General features: G+C 37.4%; 1 protein-coding gene across 1 annotated transcript in view; it reads left to right on the top strand.

The window, feature by feature from the left end:
* The window catches only part of LOC5578723 (MOXD1 homolog 2), a 644764-nt gene that overhangs the window by 478054 nt on the left and 142762 nt on the right, over nt 1–23948 (top strand). Inside the window, exon 3 of the mRNA XM_021849989.1 lies at nt 18472–18627. Coding sequence (XP_021705681.1) covers nt 18472–18627 — 156 coding nt within the window. The remainder of the gene's footprint in view (nt 1–18471; nt 18628–23948) is intronic.

The raw sequence follows: 23948 nt of genomic DNA, 5'->3' as shown, positions 1-23948 counted from the left end.
GATCTTTCTTCAAGAATTCTTTTACCAGTTTTCAATGAGTATCTACTGGGATTTCCACGGAAAATCGTTTACGAGATTAGTAGTTATAATTCCATAGATTTTTCCTGAAGTTTCATCAGGCTTTCTAGGCCTACTAAATAAATTATCGAAGTATCTCTGCCGAGAATGCTGAAGAAATTCTTTTATACATTTCTCCAGGAAGGTAATCTACTTGCTTATTACAATTTATTTGTTACTGTTAGTTCAAAATATCATCCAGTTGTTCAACGATAATTTGTTTAGTATTTTCTGGAATTACTAAGCATTATTACTGAGCAAGAAATTCTAGGAGTCCCACCATAATTATTTTCAAAATCACCAAGCAAAGGTTCATTCCAAAAAATCTTCGAAGATTTCACCAATAATTTTTCCTATGTGACCTTTGAGGTTCTTCTAAAGTTTTTCTGCTGATTCCTTCAACAAAAATTTCAGAAATTCTTCAAAGTATGCTTGGAAAATTCGAAGCAGAACTGATCCAAGATTTCCTGTAACGAAAAACATTTAATTATTCTTTCAAGAGAACAGGATTCCTCCCAATATTCTACAAGATTTTCATAAGCAACCAAGAAGATTCAGTTGGGAAAAAGTTCTTAGGAATTTTTCAGAGAAGTTCCCCCAGATCTATCTGAATTTTTCCAAAGAAAATTGTCTATGTGTTTCTTTAGATTTATGGTAAGAACAATTTGATGTTGCTTCCCGCATTTATTCAAAACTCTCTCGGAAATAATATTTTAAAACTTCTTCAAAAATGCTCTCTGGAGAATATTAAGATATAAGAACATTCTTACACAGATTCTAACGGAATACGTTCGAAAGTTCTTCTAAAAAATCTGCCTTGAAAATATTCAGAAGATACCTGAGCAATCTGTTCAGGGATTTCTTCATAGAATGTTATTATTCTCTTGGGATGTCGTCCTAGGATTCTTCCAAAAAATCAACAAAGACAAGAGAACAGCACTTGTTATTGTCTTGGGGATTTCCAAAAGAAATTTTTCTACAGCTTTACTAAAGAATTCTGCAATTCATTATTTAACATTCCAAAAAATTCTTCAGAAATTCCAACAGTTATTCTTTTAGGTTCTAGAAATAACCCTGGAAGTTTATGCCAGGATTCTTCCAGATACAACATCAAGAAATCTATCCACTCTTCATTTCTATTTCAAAAGCTGCTCCAGGAATACCTCAATATATGTTTAGAGATGCCTCTACAAATTACGTTAAGAATCACTCCATATTCAATGTTTATCAGATTTCCAGATACACATACAATTTGTAAGATTTTCTTAAGAAATTTGTTTGTTAACTTCAGCTAAAATTGAATTCCGATTTTTTTTTTGTATTACTGCCATAAATTTTAAGAATTCAACAACTTTTTGACGAAATTCTAAATGATCTATTTTTTTCAGGGTTTACCCACAAAAATTTTGTTTCTTTTTCATAGTTTTCAAGTTTAATTTTTACTTCGAGAGCCACGCGTAACATTTTTTAAGGGTTTCGGGTCATCTGGCCGATGGCCGTTTAGCCGAACGCCATTTGGCCGAAAGGGTCATTGGGCGGAATGCCGTATGGCCGTGAAATTGAAAACAATAGTGAACCACCCGAGTAACACACATGTTATAATTGAGGCAGAATAACTCTTATATGACCAGATCTGGTCATATAAGAGTTATTCTGTTTTAATTATAACATCTCTGTTACTAGGGTACTGTTAGTATGCATTTGTAATGAATTGCAAAGCTGTCTGACTTATTCGTCTTCCTGTAGCATCGATTTGCTTCAATCCTTATGATAGTACTTAGTTAATTAATCAATTTCTAGCAACCAAAGGTTTGACTTCTTCTTTTCACAGCGGAGAAACATTTAGCTTCTTAAACGTAAGTGTTCACCGGGTCGTTCAGTATATATTTTTTTTAAGACACTATGAACGTATAATAAGCCTTAGTTCCATTAACTATGAAAAATATTGAAATATGAAAAACAGCTTATGATCAAAAGAAGGAAAAATCTCTAATAAAAATTTAAGCTAGTGTAATACAAATAATTATTATATCAGTATAACTATAAAGAACTGCCGATGGTTTAAAGAAGGCAAAATTCCCAATTAAAATATAAGCTAAATTATTGCCAAAAGTAATGAAATCAGTACAAGTTGAAAGAAAAACCTGTGTTTAAAAGAAAGAAAAACTTATTATAAAATTATAAAAAACATGGCAAACCCTAGCACATTGTTGGTAACCCAAAGACGAACCAGCCATGAGCTCAGAATCTTGACGCGCAACCACAACTTCGTCCTGAATGAGCGGATAGTTTTATGTATTCTCTTGGAGCTCTAGCAGGCCACACTTTTGAATCCTACACATCAGCGTTGAAGAAAATGATTTTTTTTGTTCTTCATTCAGCCAACCGGCTTTCGGCCAAACGACCCTTTCGGCCAAATGGCATTCGGCCAAAGGGCCGGACAGCTTTTTACAGATATTCCTCGAAAAATTTTACGCATAGCTCTCCAAGTTTAATGATACTATGGCGAACAGATTGAAGTCGTAACCATTTTTTTCCTACTTGCAGAAATTCCAACAAACTCTCTTGGAAGAACTATTTCCAATCGTTGTGGTAGAACTGTAGAAGTTTAACGCGAACATTTTGGCGATATGTTTAAAACCATTCCCAAAATAACTCATGGTAAAATTCGTTGGGTAAGATTTTACTGAATATAAATTTTAGAGAGAAATTTGAATAACTTAATGGACTTTCAAATTGTGCAATTTTTCAAAACATTTAGAATTTTATCTTTAGATTGTTTTAGATGTCGTTTTTTATGTTTGTGTATGTGAATATTGTTCAACGATGTTCCTCAAGGAAGCGTCATGCGAAGGAGGGAAAAACAACAAAATGTAAACGCAGTGAGGAAAAACAGAATGAAACAAAGATGGAAAATAAGTGATTATTATCAATAATTCTCTCAAAAAATGAATGATTACAGGTTGAATAAAGTCTCTCTAATAATATGTAAAACAAAACAAATGTCCCAGCTTTAGACATTTTCTTTGAAATACAGCAGAATTTCTTCCTTAACCTCTATATTGTCATGAATTTTGCCAGGAAGCCTCTAGGCATTCCGACCTGGAGAAGAGTTAAATCCCAGAATATGAATTCTTCAGATACTTGATAAAACTATTTCTTACGAAATGTTTTAAGAGAGCTCTTTAAAATTATGTCTGTATATCTTAATAAGTTTCTTTGTTCTTCAAAGTTATTTTGCTTAATGTTTTTTTTTTCCACAGACTCCACTATACAAATTTGGGAAGCAAAAATATTACTGGGAGTTTTCAACAACATTCCTTAGACGATTCGACGACGATGTTAGTTTCAAAACACTTTTCGTAGATAATTCTACGATATTGTTTAATCCGGAGATTTGAACCAAAATTTCAAAAAAAAACAATTTTTGACGTAATTTGTATTGTATTCTGAAAATATGGCTCAGAGACGTTTGACGAACTTTGCAAAATAATTTGTAATATATTTTTTTTTAACTATTTGAAGGAATTTAAAGAAAAAAATTTTAGTTGAACTTCCAGCGAAACTTCTCACTATAAGATTAGGCAGAATTAATAAATTGATGGAGGTAACTATTCAGTTGAGTGCTGAAACAAACTCCGGAATTAATGTTGGGATAAAAAGTAGATGAAGAAGAAACGATTGTTCTCCAGGAGAAATTCACGTTAAATGTATGAATAAATCTCACAATATTTTTGACTAATATCCAAGAGAATTGTAGCAGAGTCCTAAAGCCAGCTCTCGGTATTTCTTGAAAAATTGGATGATAGTGTCCTTCAAGTGTCTTTGAAGAACAAAGCACAGTCAATGAAAAAATTGCTTACTGGAATAAAAACTATGGTCAATATCGTTGAACTTTCTGACACCAAGTTAAATTTTTACCAAACATCTAAAGAAAACTAAGCCAAGTTGAAGTTTATTGAAAAGATTTGTTATGAAATAAGCCTTAGTTTTAAACCAAAAATTCCCTCCAATTCCTGCCTACGAAATTCCTCTAGTAATGTTGCCTATTTTTTCAACCAATGTTGGACATTATGCGAGTTGTAGTTCATGTGTTGATTTCTTTAGTACTTTTTTATTAAGGAAATCATCATCACCGGACACCTCGAGCAGAGCTTCCTCCAGAACCTGGAAAAACCAAATTGCAGTGAATATGCTGATTTATGCTAAAAATTTGGAAAAAGCATCGTCTGCATTATTCAGAAAATACAAATTTTGGGAACCAAATTTCGAATAATGACGCAATTTCGTATCACCACGGCGTTTTATGCAACAGAAATGTCGAAACTTTGCGTTTATCGCACACACCAACAAACTGGTTCTAGCTGTAACAACCAATCGAGTGACAGCCGGACGGTCAATCTTATCGTTGTCGCGTGATTCAACGAAGACAGAACCTCCACGCTGATGTTGTGAATGACGAACGAGATTTTCCCACTATTGTTGTACAAAATAAAAAAAAAACTTATAAAGAGTTGTTTGTCAAAAATAAGAAATATAAAAATTGATTTAAAAGATTTTCCTTCACGTTAGAATCATGTTCTTCTTCTTCTTTCTGGTGTTACGTCACAACTGGGACAAAGCCTGCTTCTCAGATTAGTGTTCTTATGAGCACTTCCACAGTTATTAACTGAGAGCTTTCTTTGCCGATTGACCATTTTTGCATGTGTATATCGTGTGGCAGGTACGGAGATACTCTTATGCCCTGGGAATCGAGAAAATTTCCTAAACGAAAAGATCCTTGACCAGCGGGATTCGAACCCACGACACTCAGCATGGTCATGCTGAATAGCTGCGCGTTTACCGCTACGGCTATCTGGGCCCCTGGGTTAGAATGATGTAAATTGTTTTATTTTAATTTTTGTAATTTTTGATGGATGGGGATTAGGTTTGCAAAGATTTGTTTCGCCCTATTCATATATAAGTTTAGATTTATGAGATTCGTATTCAATATTTTTTCCAACCGTACTAATAACCACTGAATATTACTAAAAATCTTCCAAGGAAATTGTATAAGGCACCACTGGGACGTAATAAAATTTAGGGCCACCTTCGCTTAAGCCGTAAACCACGTTTACCCATATAGTTAAACTAGGTTTAAGGCTTAAGCGGTGGCATATAGTTAAACTAGGTTTAAGGCTTAAGGTGAAGACATCGCTTATTAGTCAGTAATATTCTATAAAAAAAAAACTGCCTGTAGCTTCGTGTTGTTTTTTTCTAAGGGGTATTTAATCTGGATATTATTTCTCCAGGAAATTTTCTAAAAGTTTTTGGTGGGGTGTCAAAACGAAACCAATAAATTAATATATGTTGTTTTACTCTTGAGTTGATTTCTCATTTAAAATAGGTAGAACATATTTTTTTTTCAGTTTAGTACCATATTCAAGCTTCCAGAATCATTCGGAGGATTGGGGGCATAATAAACATAATGGACCCCCCGTTTTTCTTTGAAAATTTGCACGCTTCACGTATAGTAGTGACAGTTTAATGTTTTTTCGCTCAAATTGTCCTTCCAGTTGTCCACTCCAGTGTGTGAGTATTCATAAGAACTCTGAAAGGCAGATATACGGCATTACATATTCAGAAGTCCTACGGGCTTCTTTACAATTTTACGGAGCATCATGAGCACTTGATTTGATATCGTGCATTCTAATAACTAAAATAGTCGTGATGAAAACAAATCTTTGAGATGTTTAGTAGAATACCTATAAGTTGAAAAAAAAATCGAATTTAGTACTATATCAATTAATTCCACTATGACGCTAAATTGTAAACGATCGTTAGCAGAAAGAATTTGAAGTGTAATCCATTTCAGATTGTAATTTAGCATAACTGCGACAAAAAAAAAAATTAAAACTAGAGTCATTTCTACAATTTAGCCAGCTTCAACTATATAGAAACTCCCTGATTTGAACAAATTAAGTGAAACTAAACTAAGTCTCTACCTCACTTGACGTTACTGCCGCAATCAATTAAATACACCAGCGGAAAAATCTGAAAATCTCCACAACAACCCAAAGTTACCACCTCATCTCGCACTCACTACTGTTGGAATTCGCTTGTCACCGCCACTATGCAAAGAGCAAAGGCGAGCATCAATGTGTCACACAGCTTATTCGAGAGGCAAACACATCTAAACACTGAACCGCTCCTCCTAGTATACGCGGTAGGAACATACTTTGACTTCGTTGTTTTCGCCAGCGTGACAGTCAAGCAAGCGGATGAGCTGCTGCTCGTCAGTAGTGGCGGCAATGCCTAGCAGTAGTAGGATGGAAACTCATTTTCTTCAAATTAGTCTGTAAATGAACCGTACTAATTGAGAAAAATATGATGACGTGAAACAAGCATCGTTTGCTGACACCACGCGGCGTGTGCGTTTAGTTTTCTTCGAATGGCGGTTGCTGGCGTCGTCGCCATGCAGTTGGGAAAACTGTCCACAGAAGTGCAGACTTTTCCGCTGGGTTCTACTCGTCTTCATCGATGTCTGTGAAACGCGGAATGAAAGATTTTTGGGAATTGTCTGCTCATCTGTGAAGTTAAATGCTAGTGACAATGTGGAGTTTGCGTTGCGTTTCGGGGCACTTGGGTGAGGCCGAAGAAAACGGTGCAAGCGCTAAGGGTATGCGATATTTTTATTTTTTTTAGATGTCGATAAGTCATACTATCGTATTTTCAGATATATGACCAAAACATTGTTATGTAGCAAGTGTTTAAGTTCTCCCTATTCGTAAAATAAAGAATGCATGAAATAACACATATTTTTTATTTAAACTTCGTCAATACAACACGAAAAACAAATGGGTAAACCATCTTATCGTCCATTTCCCTATTATTACTAAGTAGGAGTGAATAGTCTATGTTTACAAATATAGTGAATTACTTTATGTACTTTTGATCTTTTTTTTTAAACAAACTTAACTAAACATTTAAGAAAATCCGATTCGTTTTGTTTATCGCAAAAAATAGGCAATTTGTATTTCAATTTGGCCATTTCGTTTATTTTCAACAGTATTTCGTATCGGTATTGGTGTCGGTACATGGTATTTGACGAAATCCTTCAAAATATCGCATTCCCTCAGCGGACGCCAACGCCGAAGAGCAGAGTAACAAATTTTCTACGGACGGAACTGTTTGTGCGAATTAGTCGCTTTTGAGAGTGCCACGACCACGGAGATTGATGCGAAGATGGAAAACGGTGTGTTGAGGCACCGTCAGCTCAAAAGTTGCGTAGCCATTAGTCGTCGTCGTCTTCGTCAACAGCGGTGTCCTTGTCAATTTTGAGGAAAGTAGCCGAGTCGGCCATTGACGGCGGCTAATTTATTCAAAGTGTCGTTCCTAATTTTGCTTTATTTTAGTTTTCTTGAAAGGAGGCGCACGGTCCTTGGCTGGGTGGGAGAGGGAAATTACTGTGAAGATGAAGTTTTGCGCTGCGTTTGCTGGATATGATCTTCGTGGGGCTCAGTCAAATTAATTATGGAGCTCAATCCTGTCAATTTGTGATCCTGATGAATATTCATGAATTGGAGCAAAAATTCACGGAAAGGTCATCCCGTTCAAGGCCGTAATGCAGGGGCATCGGAACGTATGCAACATGGCAGAAAACTTCAGCTAACGTAGATCCAAGTCAATTGGATTATGGAAACTTTTATCATTTTTGACAACTTGTTCTACACTGTTATTTTGTATAAGATTGATAGAAATCAAATTTTAAGTTCATAAGGAATTATTTATACATTTTGCACGTACTACTTAAATAGGTGAGATAACTGTCTTCTCTTGTGGCTATTCTACCCAACTGTCTTAGTTTTTTTTCTACAAAATTATTAAGCCTGATCTTTCAGCATCGTATTAGGACCTTAGAATCTCATCATTCCTTTAATTTTAAACCTTTTTCATAAATATTTTCCTTTAAAGTACTACCATAAATAGCTAACCATACATCGTTTTCAAAGAATATATTTCAAAACCATGAAATCACAAAAAAAAAATCAAAACTCTCTAACCGCCTCCAGACTTGAACGTCTTGAAAGTACATTCCCAGGAAATGTACACCGAACCAGTTTGTCATCGATACCGTGATCGATTACCTTGCACCACTCATGCGTTACATGTTCCACTAATCGATTTCGCTAGTAAATCGATCCCCGATCGCTACTAGCGATTAGAAAAGTACATTTAAGTCGTCAATTCCGAGGCTTGTCGTTACTCCACCGTCGATTGACGCTGCTCAACCTGTCAGATTTTACTTCTTTCGAATGGGAACCTTGTTGCAGCTAGAGCCCTTAGCAATATCTCAAACATCAAACCGGTCTGTCACCAATCACTTGGGTCTCCTCCGGTTTGATCTTTATCGCGAAACAAACACATCAATGAACATGGGCCAGTCTGCAGACGTCTGTCGTTCGGGGGACTTCGTACCTACCTTGTAATTATTCCACGCACGCCACTCGGATCGTAATTTAAAACTTGGCTCATGTTTGCTTAATTCACCCTCTTGGATCGCCCTCGGTGCCATCTTCTGCCATTGCACGTTTGAATCGAGTGCATACTAGCGCAGTACTTTGCACTCTGAAGATTCTGTAGCATTTACCCGAAATACATTTACCCGAATGCCATTTACTAGAATGCGACATTTAAAAGACACCGACATCGTCTTCAGCCATTTAGCTGCACAGACCGTAACTTAAGGTGAAGATTCATCGAAGCCAAACTGTTCAGGCTCAACATAAAAACTATTGATTATCTCACCAGATTGATGATCAAAGCAGAATCAAATTCATTATACTAAGAATTACTTCAAACTTAGCAACTTAGAGTCATTTGCAACACCGTATCATTTAGGTAAATGTCGAAATCAGGTACTTTCTCATTCGGTTAAATTACATTCCGAAAAATGACGTTCGGGTTAATGTCTTTCGGTTGAACGGTTTTCGAGTATTTTTTTACAGCTCCGAAAACCATTCATTAACCCATGCTGAACGCGAAGCGACCCTCCTTGAACTTGAGCAGAATACATTCCTCAAATTGTCATCCAATTGGCTTGCAAAAGGGTGGTAGCTTGTCCAGCCGTTTGTGTACAATTCTTCATTTGTGACTGACCTTCGCGTCGCCGAACGAGAGTGACTCAATCTGCATTTAAATTGTTGGACTCTTCTTACAGTGCACTATGGTCCAGGAATCAGTTTTACGCGGAAAGATGCATTTTGAGCTTTAGAATGAAACATTAGACAAAAACGGTCTTCTACAAAGTTGTTTGTATTAGTTAAGCCCTTTGTTTGGTTTTATTGAAAATTAGGGTGGACCACATTTTCATAGAAATTGTGTAACTAACTTTCTTATTTGTAGAAGTTATATTATACATGCTTCAGCAAAGTTGTAGACCATTCAATTTCAAGCAACTTTGCCAAAAAAAGTTTTTTTGTATCTCTTAAATTGACCGATTTAGAGCTTTTTTCCTACGGTGACATAGGGTGGTCCGAACAAAACTGGTTTTCTGGCTCTAGAGTTTTCAATTCAAAGCGTCGTCAAAGCGGTCTATGAGCGACTTTTAGAATTTAACAAAACGCAAATTTTCATGCAAAAATATTGATGATATCTATTTTAGTTCAAAAGTTATTAAAGTTTTTCTGCTTAAAATCCTTTGTTTTTCAAGGCATTTTATTAGAGTTACAAAAATAACACATCTGTAATTTTTTGACATAATATACAATTTTATATTGTCTTTTGAATGCCGTCAAAAGATATTTTTTATGTTTGCCCCAATCAGAGATATTCACAATCAAAGTAGGCATGTTTTTGAGAGAAAAACAACAATAACTCCTAAACGGAAGGAGGTAGCGAGTTTCTTCACTCACCAAATTACGCATTTTTGAAAGCTCTAAAAGTGTTTCATAGACTACTTTGATGAGAAATTTGAATTGAAAACTCTAGAGCCAGAAAACCAGTTTTGTTCGGACCACCCTATGTCACTGCAGGAAAAAAAGCTCTAAATCGGTCAATTTAAGAGATAAAAAAAAACTTTTTTTGGCAAAGTTGCTTGAAATTGAATGGTCTATAACTTTGCTGAAGCATGTATAATATAATTTCTACAAATAAGAAAGTTAGTTACACAATTTCTATGAAAATGTGGTCCACCCTAATTTTCAATAAAACCAAACAAAGGGCTTAACTAATACAAACAACTTTGTAGAAGACCGTTTTTGTCTAATGTTTTATTCTAAAGCTCAAAATGCATCTTTCCGCGTAAAACTGATTCCTGGACCACTGTGCAGTGGAGTGAGAGAACCCTACCAGAAGAAGTCATGTACGCGAAACGCCTCCGCAGGTCTCATTAAAATAACAACGACGACGCATCCCAAAGCCAAAGTGCGACAAATAACAAGCATCGACGACGATGACGATGCTGCCAGGTACTTACCTACCAATTCCATAGCGTGTGTACGTACACTCGATGTACAAACGAATGCCGTGTTATGAGCTGAGTGGTGCGCAGTGGCTCCGAAGAGTTTGAATGTCGGCTGCAACTTCTTCATTTTTCAACATTTTTTTACGATTTTTGTCTAAACAACCCTCAACAATGATCGTATAACAATTGACCGGGGTTTTTCTTGGCCGAGTGGTTCATTTATTTATTTAGTTAACATCTGAACAGATAACACTCAATCCAGAATTTCACGCCTCAATACTTAGTTCGTTGCCGCATCTCTCCCTCCTTGATCCACCCACCTAGCTCGCTGCACTCCTCGCCTTCTTGTACCAACCGGATCCGAGGCAAACCCCATCTTTGCAGGGTTGCTATCCGGCATTCTTGCAATATGTCCTGCCCATCGTATCCTTCCAGCTTTGGCTACCTTCTGGATACTGGGTTCGCCGTATAGTTGGCCGAGATCGTGGTTCATCCTTCGCCGCCACACACCGTTTTCCTGCACACCTGCACTGCGGCGTTCGAAGGCTCTAAGTGCTTGCAGGTCCTCCTTGAGCATCGTCCATGTTTCATGCACGTAGAGAACTACGGGCCTTATGAGCGTTTTGTACATGGTGCATTTGGTGCGGGTGTGAATCTTTTTTTACCGCAGCTTCTTGTGAAGGCCATAGTAGGCCCAACTTCACTGATGATGCGCCTTTGTATTTCACGGCCAACGTTATTGTCAGCCTTCATCAAGGATCAAAGGTAGACGAAGTTAGGATCTCTGGAATTTCAGTGAGGATTCTAGGTTTCCAGTGTGGATCCTGGGATTCCAATGTAGATCAAGGAACTGTAGCGTGAATCGTAGGATTTTAATGTGGAACCTGGGATTTTAATGTGAATTGCAGGATTTTAGTGAAATTTGGCAGAAGTCATAGGTATCCAGTGTGGATCTTGGTATTCCAGTGGGGATTCTGGGATTCTGGTGTGAATACTACTGTATGTTCTAGTGTAAAATTTGGTTTTTCAGTGTGCGTCTTCTGACTTCAATATGGATCCTGGGATTCCAATATGAATGCAAAGATTCCAGTGTAGGTCCTTATATTCCAATGTGGATACTGATATTTAAGTTTGAATCCTAGGATTTTAGAATGTATTACTGGATTCCAACAGTGTGAATTCTTGGATTCCAGTGTGGATGTTGGGATTCCAGAATGGATTTTGGGTTTCCAGTGTGGATCCAAGTATTGCAGTATAGATTTTGGTATTCCAGTATGCATTTTAAGATTGTAACGTTGATCGTGGAATTCTTTTGTATATCCTCGGGCTTTAGTATGGATTCTGGTATTCCAATGTGGATTCTGGGATTCTAGTGTGAAACCTCGGGTTTCAGTATTGATCCTAGGATTATAGCGTAGATATTGGGATTCCAGTATTGATGCTAGAATTCCTGTGCGAATTCTGCTATTTCAGAATCCCAGAATCCGAGGAAGCCCATGCGGATTCTGGTTTTCCATTGTGGATTCTGGGTTTCAAGTTTGAATCCTGGTGTTGCAGTGTAGATTTTAAGATTGTACCGCAGATCGTGGGATTGTTGTAAGGAAAGGATCCTGGGATACCAGTGTGGATCCTGGGATTGCAGAGCAGATACTGGGATTCCAATATAGATTCTGGAAATTTATCGTGCATCCTGAGACTCCAGTACGAATCTTGGGACTTTAGTGGGCTGATTAATCCAGTGTGAATCTTTGGATCAGAACATAGGTATTTGGTATCCAAGTTGAATCCTGGAATTCCATTATGGATCCTAGGGTTTCTGGTGTGGAGGCTAGGATTTGATTCTACTGTGGATCCTTTTGGATTCCAGTGATCATGCGATTAGAGTGGATATTGGGATACCAATGAAGATTTTGAGTTTTTAGTGTGGATCTTTGGATACCAGTATGAATTTTGGGTTTTTAGTGTGGGTCCTGGGATTCCAGTGTGGATCCTGAAAATCCATTGTAGATCCTAAGACTCCAATATGATTTCTGAGGCTTCATAGTAGATCCTGGGAATCCAGTGTGGATTCTGAGTTTCCAATGTGGATCCAGGGATTTCAGTATTGATCCTGGGCTTTCTAGAGTGGATTTTTGTATTTAACCCTCTAATACCCAAATTTTTATTTTCGATTTAAGTATTATTTTTCGTTATCTAAAATCGTTCTAAACACGTTTTGGGCATTTATTTATTTTTATTCGCAAATTTTTAAATTTTGGTTTTTGATTTTTATAATTTTTATTTTTGAACATCCCTAGCTTTTTTCATTTTTTCTTGAAGCCTTTTCTAGTTGTTGATTTTTGGCAATAATAAAAATTTTAATTGTTACGGTGTTTTGAAAAATATTAATTTTTATTTTTTTTTTCGGAGCGTATTTTATTTTCCGTGTAACAAACGGAAAAAACAGGTTTGAAATGATTTTAATACCACCAGGCTCTTCGTTTGTGATAGGTTAATCGTAGAAAAATATAAGAGGTACGATTTTTTATATAACACGTTAAATGAAGCCCAGGCATTTGTAGGTTATATAAGAATGCAATTTTTCAAACAATTTCTAAAAATACAAAAAAGTTTCAAAAGTCATAAAAGACTTTTCTTATATGCGTGTTATGAGTCAAGGTATAAGCCAAAAATAAAATAATTTGATTTCCGAGCTACGAAAAAATACACAAAATACCAAAGTGTACCCCGTCTAAAGGCGGGGTTGGGTATTAGAGGGTTAAGTGTGGATCTCGAGTTTCTTGTATGAATGTTGGTATTCCAGTGCAGATCCTGGGATTTCAGTGTGGATCCTGGGTTTACAGTGCAAATCCTGGTAATTCAGCAGAGATCCTGGGATTCCAGGTTAAATACTGTGATTCCGGTGTGGATCCTGGGATTCCAGTGTGAAGGCTGAATCCTAGAGTTTCAGTGTGGATCCTAGGATTCTAGTGTAGATTGTCTTAGTGCATTGTGGATCCTAGGCTTCTAATGTTGATATTGGAATTTTAGTGTGAATAGTTTTAGTTCAAAGAGGAGCGTGGGATTGTTGTGTGGTTCGTAGTGTGTCAGTGTGGATCCTAGGATTCTAATGTGTGATTTTATTTTGAATCTTGCTTTTCTGGGGTCCAGGGCATCGTGGAATTGTAGTATGAAACCTGAGATTTGAGGATCTTGGAATTACAGTGTGGATCTTGCAATTTAAGTATATATCATGAGTTTCTAGTATGTTTAGTGGTATTCCAGTGTAGATCCTTGGTTCACAGTGCGTATTCTAGTAATTCAGCGGGGATCCAGGTTGGTACTGGGATTCCAGTGTGGGTTCTGGGACTCTAGTGTTGATCCTTGGATTCCATTGGTGATCCTGGGATTTCTGTATGGATCCTGGCAACCCTGTCAATTGATTCTGGGAATCTAGTATGGATTCTGGGATTCCAGTGTGAAAGCTGGGAATCCAAGAGTTCCAGTCTGGATTCTTGAGTCTTGGATTCTAATGTAGATTGTCGTACTGCATTATGGATCCTAGGTTTTTGATGTAGACATTGAAATTCCAGTTCGGTTTGTTGTAGTTCAATGAGGAGCGTTGTGTGATTCGGAATGTATCAGTGTGGAACCAACGATTCCAATTTGAATATTGAGATTTCATTTTGAATCGTACTCTTCTTGTTGGATCCCTTGGATTGTGACGTGGGTCGTTGGATTCAAGTGTGAAACCTGAGATTTCAGTGAGGATCTCGAGATTCCAGTAAGGGCCTTAGAATTTCAGTGTAGATCGTGCGATTTAAGTGTGATCCTGGGTTTGGAACATGGGCCCTTGGTTTCCATAGTGAATCTTGGGATTTTAGTGTGGTCCAAGGACTTATGGTGTGGGTCCTAGGATTTCAGTATACCAGTGGAGATTTTCAACTGTGGATCATTCGATTCCAATTTGGATCTCGGGATTACGGTATGGATCCTGAATTTCTTGGTCCCAAAGCCATATCTAGGAAGACAAAAATGTTTGCGCCTAAACCTTCAGTTTGAGATATATGGTGCCTTCGGAGAAGTTTCTCCATTTGTTTTAGACATTTTTTCAGTGAAGTGAAATTAGGATGGCTCGTATGGTTTACGAGATCACAACACATACCTTTTGCTGTCGCTTTTAGGCCTATACAATGTTCTACAGTGTTTTAGAAAACCGATTTGGAGCAACTTTGCCGAAGAACCCAAATTTCTATATCTTATGGCTCACGAGGTTTGATTTTTATCAACAAATAAGTTAAGTGGACCTTAAAAATCAGTTTTTTCATGATACCTTTTCATGCGAGAATTTCTCGCAAAAGCATTGTTACGGACACATTTAGAACTTTTGATTGCGCAATTTTTAACGCAAAAAAATACTGTTCTATCTCTTATACTTGCAGATTCATCAGAGATTTTCTTCAACAAAAAATGGTTGTTATAGGGGGGTCCGAAGCCTTGAGGTAACGCTTTCGCTTCATAAGCGGAAGGTCATGGATTCAATTCCCAGCCCCTCCAAAAAAATAACCCGTCCAGCCACCAGAAGACGCCGCACGGAGGACCGTGCTTAGGGGAACACATCCATCCTCCGTCAGTATCAGATGGTGACTGAGACAAACTGACCCACTTCGCAGGCAGCTAGCCTCAAACGACTCAGGAACACGGCAAAACGAACCACCGCAAGAGCAATTGACTATGGAAATCGATTGGACCAACAGCAGAGCACTCTCCTACCTGCTCGGTGTGAGAGCAAAAGAGCAGAAGAGAGTGAAAGCAGATGTAAATATAGATTAGCTAAAAATAGAACTGTATCGGTAAGGAAGATACAGATAAACTGATTCCGGCACAGTAGTGGCCACGAGCACGGAGTGCCTTAAAAAAAAATGGTTGTTTTCAAATGTCAATATCTCTGAAAGGCGCAAACGAATTTTGAATCTTTTGTTGCTTTGAGAAAGATAATCATTTTCTCTAATGATAGTAATATAACTGTGAGGAAGTTTCTTTGTTTGAAGAGATTAACCAAATTTTGAAAATAATATGCTTTTAGACGAAAATCGTCCATAACTTGGAAAATAATGGAGATAGCTCGCTGGTAGCTTCAACAAAAATGTGCAAAATAGAAATTTCTGAAAGTGTATGTTACATAGTATCCGTTAGAAATCAACGCTTTAGGATATATTCACCATAAATCGAAATTTATACACTAAGGAAAGCAAGAAAAGAGAATTATGCTAGAACGACCCAAGAAATGTAAAGTCATTGAAAGTTGAATATACATGAATTGATATTAGATCGTTCACAGTAAGTGGAGTCTGAGGAGTTTGGAGTAGGGAAGTTATTGGCTGAAGCAGTTTTAACAGAGATTTAAGGCCACCTTCTAATTTTTTAATTTGTTACTTTATACAAACATTTGGGACTTATATCTGGCTATTGCACAAGATTCATTCATTCTTCAACAGGCGAATGCTGCCCTGGCTACTTTGTTGTGGCAGATGAAATGGAATTAATTGAACGGGATAAGTTGGATGTTCAGATAAGTTAATGAAAGTTACTTCTTTATCAGTTTGAGAGGATATCACTGAAAATGTTCAAACAATTTATCTGAATATAGGGGAATCCTAGAAGAAAACTGTTTTTAGCAAATTTGTTTACTTTGTCTAAAACTACAACTTTGCTTTAAACACAATAAAGCTTTTCCTTCAACTTTTTGAGTTACATCAAAATAAAATTTATCTGAAAATCTTATTAGTCAAATTGTTACCGCCTTTGAACTAGTTGTTAGAAAAATCGCTTACAAATATATGTTAAAATTCAAGTTATGTCTAAAGATTTGTTCATTTTTTATTCAAATCGAAAATGTTAAAAATGCTTTATGGTATAATATACGTTAAAGTTTACGCATATACGTTTTAAGCAAATTCTAGTCCAATGCAAATGGAAATAGTGGATATAAAAGGGCTTTATTATTTTTAAATGATCGATTGTAACTAAATTATCCTGCTAATCATATTATTGAACATCTCATAATATGTTTTGAAATTCAATCCAATGCAATGAAAAAAATATGTACAGGAATTTGAATTCTAATTTGCATCATTTATTTTTTTTTTCTAATTTTTGAGTAATCTATACCTTAATTACCACACAGGTAGAGTAAGGAGCAAATAGCAATTTCAGTTTTCTCAGTTAAAAGGTTTAAATGCACGAAAGAAGGAAGAAATATCCCCCATTCGCGCCACTGCGCTCCGGAAAGAGCACTTACAATGGAACTACCTGTGTTCACATACCCGGTGCGCAAAACGATCGCTCAACGGGCAAACGAGCGGGGGCTCTTCGTTCCTGAATTATGCGAAATTAAAATGTTGTACTTTTTTTTCTCTTCTCAATGTCCATCGGTACAAATGCTCGTACACTGAATGATCCCACACAGACATCACAGACAGACAGAAGCTCCCAGTCAACTTGCTCCCCACTCAGACTGTAATTATTCAATTACTCTGTCTGCATATTTAAACGAATTAAACTCGTACTCACCGCGCCAAGATTGTGTACCAACCGAGAGGCAAATGGTTATCGTATGTGTGTGTGGTGGCACAAAGCTGGAACTGGAGAGGTCAAGTGTGAGAGTCCCTCGTCTAACTAGAAGCATCGTAGCGCTGTTTCCCATTGATGACACAGCGCTATCTAGGAAGCCGAATCGAATCGAGCAGACACAGACAGCTCAATAAATCTGTTAACAAATTGAACCGATTCCGATTCGTTCACTAATTTGACCAAATCCCATGGGTCTGCCCCAGCGACGAAATGTGAAATGATGCTCCTGATGGGGAAACAATCTCCAAGAGAAGAGAACAAGACATAGGTAGATTGACCAAATTATTGGGAAGCTTTTCCTCATTCCGGTGGTGGATGGGCCACGATAAGAACCGACAGCGAAGAGAGGAAATGAAAACTGGAAACATCGGAGCTTAATTAAAAGTGAACGTTGTTAAGGGGATCGATAAAATGAGCGAGAATGATGGTTGGGGCTGGTTGGTTGCCATGGGAACGGGGAATTTGGGGGTATTGAGTCGCACAGAAGTGTGATGTACGAAACAATCATGCAAATAAAATTCAATGATTAAATATTCGTTGAGCTGAGATAAATTGTATTAATGATTTGAAGGGCATTGTATGTAATTTGGGCCTTATTTCCCGGTCGGTTAGAGTCCGCGGCTACAAAGCAAAGCAAAGAGTTCGATTCCCGGTCGATCCAAGATCTTTTTCCAATGGAAATTTTCCTGACTTCCCTCGGCTATGGAAGGCCCCATTTGTCGCATTGGATTATTACTAATATATGCACCAAGTTACTTTTACGATAAAGATGTGCAAATTTGTTAGCAAATCATTTAATTCCAACGACCATAACAACTACTTATTCCCAGTAAACTAACCCTGATAATTGACATAACTACTCACAATTGGCAAACTTTCCATCGCCCACACAGAAATAACCCCTAGAAGCCACCCCACCACGAAGGGACACGATGAATGATGAGCACAGGGGGGACTTTCTCATTAATCATGAATTTGTGTTTTCCTATCGACCGCATCGCGCCAACCACGAGGCGTCTATTTATTTATCATTAAGGTCCACAGCGCTGGCAAAAGCAAAACTTCTTCCATTTCTCTGCAATTCACCCCAACCACTTAACGGAAAATAATAACTAAAGACAAACAGATGTAACGCTTAGAAAATGTTTCTTCAAAATTCATCGGTAAGATTACACCATCATCACCGTATGGTTCACGAAATACTGTTTTGTGAAATTATCGTTAAATGAGTGGTCTATGGAAATTGCGTCAGTGTTACGTCTGCTTGTCTGTGCTGTAACCATCACAGCCACACCAATAGTAGACAACAAACCAACTAACCAAAGCGTGGGTTGTTCTTTTTTCCCTTGTATTTCCAGGACCGGCACGTGAAAAAGAACGGCGATGGCAAACCGGTGGTCGATTCGTCCCAGGACTACGTCCTCCTGCTGGGCTACGAGAATCAAACCCACACGGTGCTGCGGTTCAAGCGGAAGTTGGACACCTGTGACGTGGCGTACGATGTGCCGATAACGGTGAGTACCCTTACCTATGATGGGCGGACATCGCTTATCTGCATTCCGTGCGTGGAACCATACTGTATTTTATGGGGAAAGGGGGAGGGGGGTGTTATGGTCCACGGGGTAACCACTAATGAGTGTATGGTTACCTAACGACTGTCACTGGATGGCTGTTTTGCACGTACAAAACAAGTTGTAGAGTCCAGATACCGAATGACTAACGGGTTTGACCGTGAATCTGTTTTTTATTGCATCAACAATTGTAAAATCTGTTTTAGTTCTAAGTTTTAACGCAAACGTCGTTTTAAGTTTTTTTTGCTATGTATTAGAATTGTCGTGACGCCACGATCAATGAAAAGGGAAAGAAAGCTTAGATCACACAGTGCAATCGTTTTTTGACCCAAGCATCAAAATACCACTATATCTAACTTAATTGTGTGGTTTAGGAATAAAGTGTCGAGAGTCAAAATGCCGAAAGAGAAAACATCGAATGTTAACCATTGAATCCCAAAACTACAAACGGGACAAAACGTCGAACAGTAATTGAAAGCTGGCTAAAAATAAAATATTGTAGTTTTAAAATATTTTCCCTGATATTTTTTTTCTGGCTTTCTTCAGTACTGAATATGAATTCCTGAAATTTTATTGTCGATCTCTACATCATGTGAACTGTAGAGATGCCACAGATATTCTTTTTAAAGATCGAGGATAATATTTCCTGGAAACTGCAGGAAAATAAAGCTTTCAATCAATAACTGTGGGAGTTCTCATTAGAATTTACAACTTCTGCTGTGAACACCATCTTTTTCATCTAATGTTTACTATGTCTGGTTCCATGTTCTAACATCATTCCAGAATACCTTGAATACTTCAGAAAAATCATTCTGTTTGCGGGACCTTCAGCATTCTTCTGAGGAATAGAGTTACAACACTAGTAACTGAAAATATCTATACATGTGTGAGTTAACTATTTTATGAAGATAATTGTAGATCCAGTCATGTCCATGAAATGCCTCCATGTGATTGATTACTTTGGCATAAACTATATTGGGTATTTAAGTCAAAAAGAAAACACAAAAATCACGCTCATATTTTAATGAAGCAATATTGCAACATCTTGGTCGTCATAGAGTTGCACCGTATAACAGCAATAAACAGCGTAATCAATAAGTCAATTTTTGCCAAACACGAATCTGAAGCCGCGCGACCGCCTCAGATCTTAGGAAGCAGAGTACAAAATTCACATCCACGATCCAGCGCAATTCACTCTCATTTCGCGCTTCGTCGCTTGTGCATAACATTAATTACCCACCGGCTTCGCGCGAACACTGAGCACACCGCGCGCTACACATGTTTCAGGCCCCCGGGACAACATCGGCTGGCGTAATCAAGTGGTTCATTATTGGTGGAAACTGGAGCAACTCATAGGCCATAAATAATGGTCCGCTTCGGTTGAGGTTGAAGTTCCCGCTAGTGGTGTTGATGAGAAAAATCAGACAGCTCCGTATAGATATTACCGCACACACGAACTCGTGATTTGCCGCTCAAAGCGTTTGAGGTTTGAACCTTGCGCAGCGCACTGATTCAAAAAACGTCACCAAGGCGGTAAAAGATCGGTTTGGCATAAAGGTAAATTTGCATAGAGTCGTTTGGACAAAACGTCAAAGACCTAACGTCGAAAGACAAATCTTCGACATATTCATTCTTTCGGAGGAGAATCATTCACAAGCATAAGCATAAGCATTGATGACCGCACCATTTGTAGTTGCTACTCCGTGATTGACCAGAATAATAGAAGTTGCACAAGGAACAAACAGATGTAGTTTGAGACAAGCTTTCCATCTTCAATGTAAACTTTCGAGAACTCCAAACATTATAAAGTCAATAACGCCAGCCACGTCCTTACAATCGTTGGGGAAGGGAAGGAATATTAGTGTGACATCCATTGTTACTAGAGACCGAGATCATCTCTGCATCTCCATAGTTGTCATGGGAATGAGTTTTGTTAGAGGGGAGGGATTATAGCCGCATGATCAGGATGCATAAAAGGATGCAAAAATCAGGGGTAGAAAAAAGCGGGTTGGGGCCTTCCTTAGCCGAGTGGTTAGAGTCCACGGCTACAAAGCAAAGTCATGCTGAAGGTGTCTGGGTTCAATTCCCGGTCGATCCAGGATCTTTTCGTAAAGGAAATTTCCTTGACTTCCCTGGGCATAGAGTATCGTCGTACTTGCCATACGATATACGAATGCGAAAATGGCAACCTTAGCAAAGAGTTCTCTGTTAAAAACTGTTGAAGTGCTCATTAAACACTAATCTGAGAAGCAAGCTCTGTCCCAGTGAGGACGTTAGTGCCAAGAAGAAGAAGACAAAAGCGGGTCAAAAAGATTGCCAAAATTGGGAGTTCACATGGGAAATTGTTAGATCCAGATTAGATAATTTATTATTTTACACTAGATATTTTTCTGGAGATTTTCCAAAAAAATCTTGAAATCTGTCCTGTAATACTTCTATTTACAGAAATTTGTTAAAGGTTTATACAAACAGCTCGAAGTTTGAATTCCGTAGAGTTGGTTGGGATTTCCGAGAGGTATATTATGAAACTCTTTGATAATTGCTGAATATTTAGGCAAACTGGGACTGCGATCAGGAAAAAATCTTATATTCTTTCTGAATTTTTGGTGGAAGCTTATGACTTCAAAACAACTATCAACGAATATGAGGCTGTTGGAGAACCGTAAAAAATTCTAAAATTGTTTTAGGACTGTGAGTTAATAGGTAAAAAATAGAATATTGCCATATAAAGATATGCTAATCAATAAAGAAATGGAAAACAGAGTGTCCATTTGAAATCAGGTTCCAAATCCGGGATCCTGGATGCCCCAAAAATTAAAAAAAAGGTAACAAATAGGTACAGTGACTTGATGTTTTTGTTTTTTTCTATACAATATGGACAAATTTGGAGGACTTGTTCTAGCTTATTTATGAATTATTTTTAATTAAATTTATATAAAAGTGAGAGCCAAAAAGGTTTGAATTTCAAAGGAGTATTGGATAACAAGGTTCAAAATATTAGCAATATCTTAAAGACCATCCACCTCCTAGAATTCGAAAGAATTTTAGAGATATTATGGAATTATATAAACAAATTTTAACTCTGCGTATCTAAACTTAGACTTTATTTCCCCAAAATCTGTACATATATCTAAACTTGGACTATAATTCCACAAAAGGGCTAAGTTCAATAGTCAAACTTCGCCTTAGGAAATGTGCGTTAGACATGGCTCATGGCTGGTTTCTAGAGAACTTTTTGATCTGGTGATATCTCCAAATACATGTTATTGTTCTCCTATGAAGCTGACTGAAGCCTTAGCCATGAATGCCAGATTACATCTTCTTAGCAGTCTATCAATGATTTGATCGAAAACATAACAAAAATCTGGCAAAGGGTATCTAAAGGATCTCGCTACTTATTGACCCATAAAATATTTAGCCATGAATGGATTTACAAAAAAAATTTGGGGATAATCAGAAAAATTCGTTGTAAATTACAGAAATCCAAACAAAAACTCATCAGAAGAAGTGTTTGAGCGTGGAACGGGTTAGTAGTGTTTGATCCTTTGATTGTATTGCTTGCTCTTGTTAGGGCGAGCGATGAACACTTATTCGGCGTACAATGCGTTTATCGAATAATATCGCGATTTCGGTTAGGCGTGTAGGGGAACTGGGGGTAAAATGAACACCCTAAGCAATTCTTATGTTTTCTTTTTTATGAAGCTGTCAGATTCTTTTTTAATAGATCAGAATTGAAGAAGGATGTTTATGCCATGTAACAAGTTGAAATATTGTGATGGAAATTGAATTTTATCAACATTATTATAGTTTTGAAAATTTCTTTCCATAGAGTGAATGTTCCAAACATGTGGGTAAAATGAACATGTAACGGGGTAATATGAACATATACTTGGGGGTAAAATGAACATACAATGGGGGTAATATGAACATATACTGGGGGTAAAATGAACACATGCTGGGGGTAAAATGACCACCATTTAAATTGAACAGGTTGCGGTATGATTCTCGGCATCTGGTACATGAGCAATGCATATCTCACAGACATTCTGGAATCAATGGAACGTTTAACTGCGACCATTTGGACGGCTGCCGATGTCTGTCTTTGTATTTTCTCCAGAAAACTCTCGGCATCTGAAATAAAATCCGGTAGTATTCGCCATTCCCTGGTGTTCATATTACCCCCATCACGAGTGGTTCATTTAACCCCCACAGAATCAACACATTCAAATCATTTGTTCTCAGGATTTAAAAGATAAAAGTACTTTCAATTTCCGTCTACTTATCATAAAAACCATAAAGATATGATGTGCTACGCAGTTCAATAGATTTTTGATGATTTTAGTCATAAAAACCTTAAATTCCAAGAGTGAAAATTTACATCATATGAGAAAACGGAGAGGCGTACTTTGTTTTTGTTTACTTTTCCAGCTTTTGACAGTTCTAGATCGTGCTTGAGTTGTCGAAATAGTTTCTTAGTCTGAGTATTAAGGATGGTGCAATGTTTTGCATAGATTTATAGCATAATTACCGTAAACCACAAACCTGTTCATTTTACACCCCCTGTTCATTTTACCCACAGTTCCCCTATATGTAATGGATCGCATCACAAACTAATGGTGACTCCCATATCTACCTTATCCCACTAACCCAATATCCTACCCATGACAACTGTGGAGATGCAGAAGATTATTCGGTCTCTTGTAACAATGGTTTTCTAACTAACAATCCTTCCCTTCCCCGATGGCCGTAAGGCCGTAAAATTCGCTTTAAATTGCAGAAATCCAAACAAAATCTCATCATGGGACTCAAGAACTAGGCTTCATCCAGAATCAGTATCATCAAAAACCCCAGGAATTCTTCAAATGCATTTCTCAATTAATCTGTTCAGGATTTTAGTAGATTTCCGAAAAAATATGCGAAATATATAATTTTGGCTTAGCTTTTTATTAACCTCTACCTATATTAGAGAAATTTCAAGCAAGGATATTTTCAATAATCCACTTAAAAGTTTTAAGGCAATCTACTTACAACCATTTAAGTGATTTCAAAATAATAATTTTCCTGAAACTGATCTATTATTGATTCGATTTCCGTTAGCATTTCATCTAAGATCTATTCAAAAATTTAAAATGAATCTCAATGGAAATCCTACAAGCATCTCGCCATGAACCTTGACAGGAATCCTTTAATACCCTTCTGAAAATGTTTCAATGTTTTTGATCGTTAACTTTCTACCAACTCACCAAAATTTAGACATGATGCGA

The sequence above is a fragment of the Aedes aegypti genome, chromosome 3 (genome assembly GCF_002204515.2).
Source record: "Aedes aegypti strain LVP_AGWG chromosome 3, AaegL5.0 Primary Assembly, whole genome shotgun sequence".
In the NCBI taxonomy this organism is placed as follows: domain Eukaryota; kingdom Metazoa; phylum Arthropoda; class Insecta; order Diptera; family Culicidae; genus Aedes; species Aedes aegypti.
The sequence above is the reverse complement of the archived record's forward strand: the minus strand, read 5'-3'. Positions and strand labels throughout refer to the sequence as shown.